The 13,279-nt window shown below is 37.3% G+C and overlaps 1 protein-coding gene across 1 annotated transcript in view; it reads left to right on the top strand.

The window, feature by feature from the left end:
* The window catches only part of SLC30A4 (solute carrier family 30 member 4), a 28,400-nt gene extending 15,664 nt beyond the window's left edge, over nt 1-12,736 (top strand). The window contains exons 4-8 of the mRNA XM_027572794.2: nt 3,237-3,390; nt 5,447-5,645; nt 6,362-6,467; nt 7,258-7,392; nt 8,148-12,736. Of these exons, the coding sequence (XP_027428595.1) occupies nt 3,237-3,390; nt 5,447-5,645; nt 6,362-6,467; nt 7,258-7,392; nt 8,148-8,302 (749 nt within the window). The 3' untranslated portion in view covers nt 8,303-12,736. The remainder of the gene's footprint in view (nt 1-3,236; nt 3,391-5,446; nt 5,646-6,361; nt 6,468-7,257; nt 7,393-8,147) is intronic.
* The last annotated feature ends 543 nt before the right edge of the window (nt 12,737-13,279 follow it).

The following is a 13,279-nucleotide window of genomic DNA, read 5'->3' as shown; positions in this document are numbered from 1 at the left end:
TTTAACTAGACATCCAGTATTTTCTCTGGCATACCTACTAATATAACTTACCATTTAGCATCCAAACCAGGACACTTTTGAGAGTGAAGTGGGGCACTTTTAATAATTTTGCCAGGATAGCAGACATAAATTAGGACTATCCCAGGAAAACTGTATTATCAACCTAATTATAATTAGGGGGTTTTGAAAGAATTTTTAATTATTGGTTTTAGATTTTCATAAGCAATCACAACTTTGTCATTAACTTGTATAGTTATGAATTTTTAGAAGTAAAGAGTATTGCTTTATAATTTTATATTAACAATTTGATTAAGTCATCTTAAAAACTATATGGCCTAATTGGTAGCTTCAACCTTGACTACATGATAAAGTTCTCTTTTTCGGCGGGGTGTGTGGCGGGAAAGAGTTTGAGAAGAATTGGTATTTTTTAAGTAAATTCTACCCCCAACGTAGGGCTCGAACTCACAACCCCCAGATCAAGAGTTGCATGCTCTACTGTCTGAGTCAGCCAGTCACCCCAGAATTGGTATATGTTAAATACCAATTTTATTTATTTATTTTTTAAGATTTTATTTATTTATTTGACAGAGAGAGATACAGTGAGAGAGGGAACACAAGCAGGGGGGAGTGGGAGAGGGAGAAGCAGGTTCCCGCTGAGCAGGGAGCCCGATGTGGGGCTCGATCCCAGGACCCTGGGATCATGACCCGAGCCGAAGGCAGACGCTTAACGACTGAGCCACCCAGGCACCCCTGTTAAATACCAATTTTAAAGAGAAAGTTCTCTTACTTTGTGAGTAAAATGAAGCACCGCTAGTACATGAAATTTACAGTTTAAAAATATATTTTTTTAATATGTGTGTACTTTACCATCAGCAGTTATAATTTAAGACGAAAATTCCATGCATTTTCTGTCTTGTATTTGGCTTAATTCTCCCCTTCTAACCAATCTACTTATTGTTTTGGGGGATTTAGTAAATAACCTATTATTCACATTTAGCTTACCTTTAATTGTATAGCCTTTTATCATCTTCCCTTGCTCAACCTAACTAACCTCATTCAGCAAATCCATACATAAATATTTGCTACATGACAACCACTCTGCTGAATGTCACAGAAAATGTGATGTGGAATGGAACTGGTCCTATCCTCAAGCTGCTGGGAGTCTGCACTTGATGTGGTAGTCTCTTCACAGCTTTGTGTATTTCAGAGTGTCTTTCTCGGTCTTCTTCAGCCGCATGTGTCTTTTGAAGTGTGATGATTAGTATGTCAGAAATAGTCGTACCATGGTTTTGTTTTGTTTTGTTTTCGTACCATGGTTTTGAATAGTGTCTTATGTTTTGAATACAAAAACCATGGTTTTGTATGTTGTGTTATCCCAACATTTGTTCTGCTAATGCACAGGATTTTATTGGAGTTGAGCTACATTACTGAGATGTGTTCAGGAAACAGCTTATAACTGCTAGATAACTTTCCTTTGTTGTAATTTATGCATCAGAATAAAAATGTATCAAAGTTCAGTATATTTGAACTGCCTGGAACCTTTGAGCAATGACTTGACTCAGATAACAGTTTCCCAGATTGTTTTACCTTTAACAAGATCAGTGTCTAGTGTCTGGTTTCTCTAAAGGAAAAGTTTTCTTTAAAAGTATTTTCTTGCTTTTATTATTTTGAGTGTCAATAGTTTTATATTATAATGTTAGTTATTTAAAAATGTAAGTACTCCCCATTGCCCTATTGTGTTATCTTGAAAAGATACAAGATTATCTCTACTGTATACTCACATGGTAAAAGTTCATATGATATAAAAGCATATATAGTGCAGTCGTCTCTGTCTCCCAGCCACCCATTTTCTTCATAACCAGTTTTTTATAAGTATCTTATATGTCCTTTCAAAGATTGCATGTACAGATATTGTTTATGTATTCTCTTTTTTCTTCTCACAAATAGTAACATACCATCCACACTTTGCTTTTTTCACATTACATTGTATCTTGGAGATTACTCCTTATCAGAACATAAAAAGCTATATCCTTTTTTTAACAGCTGCATAGTATTCCGTGTTATAGGGCCCTTACTAATCACTTTTTTATTGTTTTCAGATGTTTGCTATTATATACAGTGCTTGATGAATAACTTCATAACACACCTCATTTTGCATATGTGTAGCTCAGTTAACATGAATGTGTATATCATTCCAAGAAGAAGAATTTCTGGGTCAAAGTGCATTCATGAATACTTGCATGCCTTATTTTCTTTAGCCTAAAAGTAGTATGTGTTTGTGGTAAAACTTAAAACATTTCAAACATTACCAAAAAGAATAAAATGAAAACTAAGTTTCCCAAGCTCCTAGTCCCACTTCCCAGATGTAACACTTTCTTGTCTTTCTTGTGATTATCAATTTGCCTGATTTTTTTCTTTTTTTTTTTAACATAAATGGCTTTATGGTACTCCACATATGTATATATCATACTTTATCCATTAAGTTCCTCATTGGTGTACATTTAAGCTCTCTCCAGATATTTTTTTAATACTAGTGAAGTTACAGTGAAAAACCTTGTAGGTATATCTTTGCATGTATATCATGTGTTCTATTGAATAGATTCCTAGAATCAAGGAATACATGTGTTTAAAATTTTGCTTCATTTTACTAACTGCTCTCCAAAAAGATAGTTCCACTTGATACTTCCACCAGTATATCCTTGCTAACTGTGGCTATCATCGGACTTTTTAATATTTACCAATTTAGTAAGGGATAAAAAACAATCATATTCTTATTCGAATTTCTTGTATTATGATTGATTTTGATGAATTGGTTGTTTCTGTTAATTTTCTGTGTATTAGTAGTTGTGTCCTTTATCCATTTTTGTTATGCATTCTTCACTTTGTTATTGATTTGTAAGTGTACTTTTCTACTGGGAAATTAGTCTGTGATCATGTATGTTACAAATAATTTTTTTCAGTTTTTCATTTTTACCATGTATATGGTCTGTTAAGTATACACAGTTTGACCCTAAAGAGATGAGGGGAAAGCGGGGAGTGGTGAGAATGAATTGGTGGAGAATCCAGAGCAAACTACTAAACACTTGTTAAATAAGGAAAACAATATGACAGAAATGATACAGTGTTTTCATCTCTTCAGAGGAAAGATATAAATAAAAGATTGTACAATATTTAATTTGTATGAAGTATAATAGCCATGCTACAGATATATTTGTTGTTTATATTTTTCCCTCCAGAGGTTTTATCAGCTATGATTAGTGTGCTGTTGGTGTATATACTTATGGGATTCCTCCTATATGAAGCTGTCCAAAGAACTATCCATATGAAATACGAAATAAATGGAGATATAATGCTCATCACTGCAGCAGTTGGAGTTGCTGTTAATGTAATGTAAGCTCTATTTAAAAAAAAAATTTAACAGCTTTATTTTTTAGAATAGTTATAGGTTCACAGCAAAATTGAGCAGAAGGTGCAGAGATTTCCCATATACCCACTGCCTTCATATATGCATAGCTTCTCCCATTGAGAACATCTTCCATCAGAGTGGTACGTTTGTTACAGTTGATGAACCAGCATTAACACATTACCACACAGCATCCCTAGTTTACATACGGGTTCATTCTCTTGGTGTTCTATATTCTATGGGTTTGGACAATTTTATAATGGCATGTATATACCATTATGGTATCATATACTCTATATTGTTTTCACATTAATATTTTTAAGTTCTGTGAACTTAGAGACTATTATACCATGCATTCAGTAATGTGCAGTGGTATTTATATGTATTTTAAAATTATATGGTATCTTAATTTTTCTTATGTTAATAAAACACTGATGGAATTATAAATTTCTCATTTGCTCAGTTATACTGAAATTTGACAAATAATTTGGAATTTAAGTGGGACAAAGTTTTTTTTTAACTTATATATTAACAAGATTTTTTTTTTAAACTTTTTTTTATTTATTTATTCATGAGAGACAGAGACAGAGAGAGAGAGAGGCAGAGGGAGAAGCAGGCTCCCGAGGAGCAGGGAGCCTGATGTGGGACTCGATCCCAGGACCCTGGGATCATGACTTGAGCCGAAGGCAGACGCTTACCCATCTGAGCCACCCAGGCGCCCTAACAAGATTTTTTTTAAACAAACTTTCCCTGAAAGCTATGACATTTTTAGGTTATATACTTATTTGGACCAGCAGTCAGAAAACTTTTCTGTAAAGGGCCAGATAATAACTTTTAGGCTTTGAGAGCCTGGCAGTTTCTGTCACAGCTGCTCAACTCTGCAGTTAGAGAACAAAAGCAGCCACATTTAGTATGTAAACAGATGAGCACAGCTGTGTCCCAATAAAACTTTATTTACAAAAACAGGCAGTCGGTCACATATGGTTTACAGACCATGGTTTGCCAATCCCTACCCTACTGGCTTCTATTCCCACTTAAAATAAAATCAAAGTCTTTACCATAGCCTTTTTTTTTTTTAAAGATTTTATTTATTTATTTGACAGAGAGAGACACAGTGAGAGAGGGAACACAAGCAGGGGGAGTGGCAGAGGGAGAAGCAGGCTTCCCGCGGAGCAGGGAGCCCAATGCGGGGCTCGATCCCAGGAGCCTGGGATCATGACCTGAGCCGAAGGCAGACGCTTAACGACTGAGCCACCCAGGCGCCCCATACCATAGCCTTTTTAATAAGATCCTGTGTGCCTCTCTAACTCATACCTTAGCATTCTTGCTCTATTTATTTATTTATTTATTTATTTAAAGATTTTATTTATTTATTTGTCAGAGAGAGCGAACACCAGCAGGGGGAACAGCAGGCAGAGGGAGAAGCAGGCTCCCTGCTGAGCAGGGAGCCCGATGTGGGGCTCCATCCCAGGACCCTGGGATCATGACCTGAGCCGAAGGCAGTCGCTTAACCGACTGAGCCACCCAGGCGCCCCTTCTTGCTCACTTTAGTCTCACCACAACAACTGTCCTGCTTTTTTGAAACACGTAGAGCACATTTTCATCTAAGGGCCTTTGCCCTGGTACTCCTGCTACCTAGCACACCCTTTCACCACATGCTGCTTCCTGACTTGATCCGGGTCTCTGCCCAGGAGGAGTCTCAGGCCTTCTCTGACAGACTACACTGCCCCAGCACTCTCCATCCCCTCGCGGTGCTTTACATCTCTTCAAACCATTTGCATTGCCTGGCAGTATAGTATGTATTTATTTGTTTACTTCTCTCCCTTCTCTACTAGAACATAAGCTCCATGGGGATAGGGATATGTCTGTCTTATTCACTGTTTTGACCCCAATACCTCAAACAGTACCTGATATATAATAGGTGCTCATATATATATTAGATGAATGAGCTCCCTGTTGCCTCATTAATGTCTGATTTGTAACAAATATTTTTATCAACAATACTAGGAAGAATAATAATGTTTTCTTTTCTTTTTTTGACAGAATGGGGTTTCTGTTGAACCAGTCTGGTCACCACTCCCATTCCCACTCCCTGCCTTCAAATTCTCCTACCACAGGTTCTGGCTGTCGACATGACCACGGGCAGGACAGCCTGGCAGTGAGAGCTGCATTTGTACATGCCGTGGGGGACTTGGTACAGAGTGTTGGTGTACTAATAGCTGCATACATCATAAGATTCAAGGTAATAGGATTGCTGGTTTTTCTATTTTAAAATATATTTAATTTCAATATTAAAAATATTAAGGTAATTGTCTTTTATCAGTATACTGGATATCAAAGTCAGCCTTACTCATTTTGCATTTAGGTAGGCTTCATTGAGCCATCAGTATAGCTCTTTTGCTAGCACTAAACATGATAGTGTCATTTCAGAGTAGCTTGTCTGTAGCGGGCTTCCAGACTGCCTTCACTAGAGAACTCAATTTTAAGCCATGTCACTGACCTGCTAGGTACCAGAATGTACGCTGGACTAGAAATCCAGAGATTTGGGTTCTAGTCTTAGCTGTGCCATTAATGCTTTGATTCTGAGCAAGTCCCTCCTCTTTTATATGAGAGGCTTAGACCAGATATGTGGCTGCTGAAAGTCCTTCCAGCTCTGATATTCTATGGTTCTGGGTCAAAGATTTAGAGAAGGCATAGAGGAAAACAATAGAACAAACGATTAAACTTCTGGAAATAGGTCTTACAAGGAAAGGCAAAAAAAAAAAAAATTTTTTTTTTTTTTAACAATCCAGGAAAGACTGAAGATGTTTCTCAATTGCAGTATCCAAAAATAAAGGTATTCTTCAGTCCTGGTATAGAAGGCTAAAGAACAGGAGCAGAATATGGCTTGCTTTGCTTTACAGTCTGTTCTGTGTTGGTCTGTATTTAATCACACAGTTTTGTTCTGTCACCTTTCAGCCAGAATACAAGATTGCTGATCCCATCTGTACATATGTATTTTCATTACTTGTGGCTTTTACAACATTTCGCATCATATGGGACACAATAGTTATAATACTAGAAGGTAAGATCTCACTATAATATCCCCGTTGTGGGTTTATTACCTCCCTTAACCAGATTGGTGGGTGGGGGGCACCCTAGAGTAAGAGTCACGTCTTTCTCTTTACTGATGCTCATTAGGCTATAGTTACACGACTTATGTGTATATAACATATAAGAATTGATGTACTCTCCCCTCTGTTACCCATTTGATCCTTATAATAGCTAAGAAAAGTAGGTAAGGTGAACATTATCCCCATTTACCAACGAGGAAATTGAGCTTCAGAGGGGTAACATAACTTGCTTACTTAAGGTAATGCTGTTAATAAACTGTGGAGCTGGGACAAAAATACAACTCTTTTGATTCTTGATATAATTATGTTTAGTGGTTTATTAATTCCTTAATTCCCATTTAACTTGATACTTTGTTATATTTTCAACATCCCTACCTACTGATATTATGTCTAAGTATGTAAGTTCTCAACAGCAGGTTCATCATCATTGGATGTTCCCCCCCCCCTTTTTTTGCCTTTCTTTTTTTGTGTATCCTAGCTTATTTGTTAAATGAAGTATTCAGGTTTGATATTTCTTTTAGTGAGAGTGAACATTTTAAAAATTATTAATCTCTTAAACATATCTTGCTTTATGTGTGCATGGTTTATCGTAAAGTATTAAGATATTTTAAAGTGTCCATTTAAACTGAATTTGATAAAACCATTTGGTTTCTTTGGGGGGAAAAAAAGTTCTATCAGGTATGTATAGCTTTCTTCCCCAAAATAAACTTTACTTATAAATGATATATTCTGAACTAATAGGTGTACCAAGCCACTTGAACGTAGACTATATCAAAGATGCCTTGATGAAAATAGAAGATGTATATTCCGTGGAAGATTTAAATATCTGGTCTCTTACTTCAGGAAAACCTACTGCCATCGTACACATACAGCTAAGTATGTTGCTGATAGTAAATGCTGGGGTTGATGGACTTTATCTTTAGAATTAAACATCTGTGCTTATAATTAAGTAGGAAGACTTTTCTGCTGGAAAGATTTGCTTTAAGGGAGGGGTCAGGCTTTTCAAAAGGTGAGTTGCAGATCAGTAACAGCAGAGCAATAATTTTCGATCTCTAAGATGAGATCTTTCTGAGAGAGAGTGAGCGAGCACAGCAGGGAGGGACAGAGGGAGAAGCAGACTCCCCACTGAGCAGGGAGCCTGACGTGGGGCTCAATCCCAGGACCCCGGGCTCATGCCTGAGCCGAAGGCAGATGCTTAACCGACTGAGCCACCCAGGCGCCCCTAAGATGAGACATTACAAATTGATTTTTGCCTTCAGATTAAGGCATGAAGTATATTTACCATGCTTCTTCTACATAAGAAAAGCTAGGCCTGTTTTTATTTCCTAAAGTCATTTCACAGATTGATGCTTTTTATTTATCAAAATAATATGTGTATGGGTTTATTAAAAAAAAAAACGGGCAAAAGACTTGTAACTGATGTCTAGTATTCTTTCTCTACCTGCGAGTGGACTGGAGGGATTGGAATGAGAAGCCATCCTGGCTTTGGAAACTGACGTACTTCTCTAACAGAGTAGCTTCAAGAGGGGAGAAATCAAAGGGATAAGAATAGGTTCACTGTATATTGTTACTCCCCTGTGTCATTGTAACTGGGTACAATGAATAGTAATGGTATTTTCTTGACATTGCAGTTCCTGGAAGTTCATCTAAATGGGAGGAAGTACAGTCCAAAGCAAAGCATGTATTATTGAACACATTTGGCATGTATAAATGTACTGTTCAGCTTCAGAGTTACAGGCAAGAAGTGGACAGAACTTGTGCACGTTGTCAGAGTTCCAGTCCTTAACTTGATACGTTTTGGGGACTACTGCTTTATTCATCCTGCAGTCACAGAACTGAGGGCAGTAAATGCGCACATCTGCCTGAGGAAATGGACTCCCTACCAGCTGTGTCCACATCAAGCAGAGTCCCTCAGAACAGTCACTCCAGCCAGACAGCCCTAGTTTCTGTTTAATGGTAAAATGAGACTTCACCCTGATTGTCAGATGAAGGTGTTTCCAAAACACTATTCACAGAGTAAGATGTGACTCCACGGATACCTCAAAGAAGACAATCCAAGACCACACTGCATTAATTATGACAGAGTACATGTCTTAAAGGAAGCATCAAGAATTCAGTATTTGCATTTAAAAATCCTTTTTAAAGACCATTTTTTATCGAGCCAGTGCTGGAAAACTGAATTTTTTTTTATTATGTAATCTTGACATCCGGCTTCTGGAATTTGACACCCAGCTCTCTTTTTACAGAAATTATTTCTCAGCAGATTTCAGAGAGTACTAGACATTATCCAGAGAGTGGAATAAGCATGTATTCCCACGTTTCAGAAATGTTTTATTTCACAAATAACTTAATGTTATTATTATAGTTATACTTTATAAACCGTTTTTTCCAGATGTTACGGGGTTTTGCATCTCAAAGTTAACATTTTGGGTTATTTGTAATCTTAATCAGAACCAAATCTTTACATATTGTGATCACTGTCATTAGGTTTATTTAGGAAATATTTTCAATACTATTCTGAAGGGCAGAAGTTCATCTTAAACTCAAGTTACAATATAATGTAAAACGAAATATAGGAGTAAGGATGGAGTGTGGAATGTCAGATTTAAGTCTTCCTGAAATCCCTTTTATTGTTCATAGAATTATCTTTACTTAAGAATAGGAGGAGACTGCAAAATGTAAACAGTGGTCCTCTGTCCTTTTAAGAACTAGAAGTTTGCTTGGTACCTTGCTTCCGGCCTCCTTACCAGTTAGTTAGATTGGGCCCTTTCAGTGTAAAATTCTGGAGGACTAAGGGTCAGTGTATAATGCCCATCTTTCACATGTGGATTAACCACATTCCTCCAGAGAGATTTTCTGTTTGATGATATGGGTTAGGGATTCTCCAGGGACTCCAGAAACCCTAAGATATAATTTTGAGGTTTTCCAATAATACCACAGCAGAAATGCCCAAAGAGATAGGGAGAAGACATTACTCTGGAAAAAAGAAAAGTGGAGGGTTTTTGACCTAGTGTTTGTGTTTTTTAAAGCACAGGAATAGGGATGGACATTCAGTCTGTGGTGTGGAGAGGCTAAACATGAAACTTTCCAAACCAAATGCAACTTAATTGGTAACAGTTGTGTTAAAGAGGCAGCTGTGAATATTCATGTTCCATTTTACAACTGTTGGTTTTGAGATTATCTTTATGCACTTTAGGAGTCCATTTTCACAGGGACAGTTTCTTAACCAAGAACGGCTATGGTTCTTGGGGTCCTCAGAGACTCAAGAGTAGAGTACAGTGTACCAGACAGACAGGTTATGAATTGAAAGCCTACGTAAACATGCAGATGACTTACAATATCAAAGAAGGATAGGAAACAGATTTCATCTTTCTACCAAGTACCTCACTGTACGTAAACCGAAGATAAAACCTGAATTTACCTGAAAGATGATCATGAGTTGATGGTATCCCCCAAAAAAGGGTTGATGAGGATTAAAGGTATTGAATAAAACCCAGTATGTATTTGTTGAATTGAACTGAAAATTAACTTAGGGGATTCTTACTGTGGATCCATTTAAAATAATGATTTGAATTTTTCAAAAATTTGGGTGGTATAAACTGTTTCAACCAAAATTCTCATAAATATGGAGGGCAAATAAGAATAAATGAGAAGCATTTCAGTGGACATCTGGGCATTTATGGACTTTGGGGTGCCTAGCAAGAGAAAGGAAAAGAATATCCATTATATGCTAATGGATTTCCCCATATTTGTAGTTGTTTCCCATGTCCACGGAACTTGTTTCTTGTAAACTTCCCTTTATCTTAAATAGGTATATCTTACTTTTCATATTGACCTATTCCTTGAAAAGTTACTTGATAAAACAGTCTAAAATCCATTCAAGGATTGAAAAGGAGCCTTTTGTAAAATGCGGAAACACTGAAAACTTCTGTGAATCTTAATGACTGTGTTCTATTTAAAGTGAGGTACACATGAAGTTTCCTGTCTTTGTCTTTTGTAGCAAGGATTACAGATTTTGTACTTTACTGGGTCTGTGAGACTGAGAATTGATAGATTTCCCTTTTTGTAACTTGACAAAACCCACAACGGAGGGTGTGAATTTAGCAGATACGACCAGGGGACCAGGGACTGGTCTGCCTCTGATAAGGAGCCTTGGGTCTGTCCCTCACCTGCAGAGCTGCAAGCCCGAGTTACACCCCTCAGCCAGCCCTCACAGGAAGAGTTCCCCATCCTGTGCAAGGATGTGGCGAATTGTGGATAAACACCTGGCATGGTTAATTTTGCACTGGGAGAACAGATCACAGCATAAAAACTAGGCAGTTTCTTCAGTGTGATGTATTTTAATTAACATTTGCAAATAATCAGAGTTACTTGTGTACGTAAAACCTGTGTTTCACAACTCTGGCCAGAGGGCAACGTTTTGATTTTAGGGAAAGACCTATTTTTCATTAATGATCATGCTGCCTTAGAAATCTAATGTGAGGAATACAGTTGAATAAGGCCTCTCTCAGAGGGCCTTGAAATGCAGAACCACAAGCAAATGGAATTCCCACATACACTTTCCATTAGCTGTGCCTTGTGTAATGTGAGCCCAGATTTTCGCAGCTTGCAGCTCCCATCAGTATTGTTTGCCAAATCACAGGATCTCTTATTTTACTGTTTTCTTTTCAGATTTTGGTACTTTATTTGCATTTTCTAAAGTTAAGTTTCCTGCTCTTAAAAGTCTCAAGTGTTCTGGTTCTGTCTCTTGAACTCAGGTGTCCTCACTGACAGTGTTTGTCTTTGGTAGAATTTTCCCAGAATAGACACAGGCGAGATTAGATACATGAGCTTCCCGTTCATTTTAATGTGAGGAAAACCATCTTTCAGAAGCAAATCACCACTTATAAATGTATTTCTAGGTGAGGAAGAACGGTTTTTTTTTTTAACAGCTGCTCGTTCCTGATCAAATTTCTCTGCACACTGAACTTTACAGAATAAGTATGATAGCAATAGACTACACTGTACAACCATGAGTGAAGATCGTTTCTAGTAAGACTCTGGGTTTTGTTTCTCAAACAACCTCTCTCATTACTTTAGAAAAGATACTCACTTCTGAAACAAGCACAATTAGCTAAATTTCTTTTCTTTTTTTTTCTTTTTTATTATTTTTAGTAGGCTCCATGCTGAGCTTAAACCCACGACCCTGAGATCAAGAGTCAGTTGCTTAACCGACTGAGCCCCCCAGGTGCCCCTAAATTTTTTTTATGAATTTATATAAATTGATTCACCATAATGAATCGTGTGTTCTTACAGAATTTTAACAGAATAAAGTTTTAGGCAATTTTGCTGTTGACTCTACCTTACATATAGTAAATTTAAAGTTATAGGACGTGTTAATAGATATAAGATTAGTTCATTTGGCTCAGTTTGTCTTGGAACCAAGCTTAGCTCATGAGCCAGTTGGGTATTAGTCACAAATGAATAGTGACACCTTGCTCTATATGCTGTGTCGAGGGGAGACGAGTCTGACTTCCAAATGATTTAAGTTTTATTTCTAACTACAGATCTGTCACGTGCATCTTGCCAGACAGGGCATCCGATTTATTTTACAGCTTACCAATCGGATATTTTTTGTGATGTTGGTAGGAACCTGCAAATTAGAAGAAATTGTCATGGGGGAGTTCCTCAGTATGGAATTGTGTATGTGCATGCAGGCCATCCTGTCATTGATTTCTCTCTTACAAAGGGTCCACGCTGTTCTTCTAATCATATTGTGAGGACCAATGAACATTTTCTGATTTTTGGTAAGACTGAAAAAGATTTATGGAGACTTTCCCAATTAAATCTATTTTGACAGTGTCAAAATAATGTAATTAAGTATATCCTGAAGTAACTGCAATGCAAAACTGAAATGGCCAGTAGTATGTCAGCTTTGCACCTGGAAGATACTGTGTATTTGGAAAGGTTTTGCTTCTCTAAAAAAAATATGTTATTAAGTAAGCCATATCCCCTTTAAGAATTGTATATACATTTCCATTTGCCCTTTCAGAAACCAGGTATTTTGCATATGATTGATTTTAGGAAGATTTTGAAGCTGGGGCTTGCCCATGTAATTTAAGATCAAAGTATAGTATGTATATGTACTGTATTTGCAATTTTCAAATTGTAATTTCCTATACATTTATTAAAGTATTGTTTTGCTGTGTGGTTTGTTAAAAAATGAAAATATACAACCCCCCTTAAATCTGTGGGGTTTTTTTTTATTGATTAAATAATGGCAGTAGGCCTTAAAACATAATAATCTTAAAAAGCATGAGAAAGTGGATTATAACCTAATTAGTTTTTTTTTTTAGGATTTTATTTATTAGAGAGAGAGAGAATGAGAGATAGCACGAGAGGGAAGAGGGTCAGAGGGAGAAGCAGACTCCCCGCCGAGCAGGGAGCCTGATGTGGGACTCGATTCCTGCACTCCAGGATCATGACCTGAGCCGAAGGCAGTCGCTTAACCAACTGAGCCACCCAGGCGCCCATAACCTAATTAGTTTTATCAACTCAGATGGTAATGCCCTCTTAGATGTTTAAGAAATAAACCTGAAAAAAACCTTCCAGATAAGGAAAAAAAAGATATTAAAAGAATCTGTAACTTTTTCTGTCACTTTTAATATCCCTGCAGCCCCAGCAACAGCAGCAGAAAGGGAAGAGCGAGGCTCCTGCTCAAGTAAGATTGGTGAGGGCCTTCGTGAAGCCTGGGCATGATGACCTGCTGACCCTCCGGGAGTGT

The sequence above is a fragment of the Zalophus californianus genome, chromosome 6, assembly GCF_009762305.2.
Source record: "Zalophus californianus isolate mZalCal1 chromosome 6, mZalCal1.pri.v2, whole genome shotgun sequence".
Classification (NCBI taxonomy): domain Eukaryota; kingdom Metazoa; phylum Chordata; class Mammalia; order Carnivora; family Otariidae; genus Zalophus; species Zalophus californianus.
This window is presented reverse-complemented; position numbering and strand designations above follow the sequence as displayed.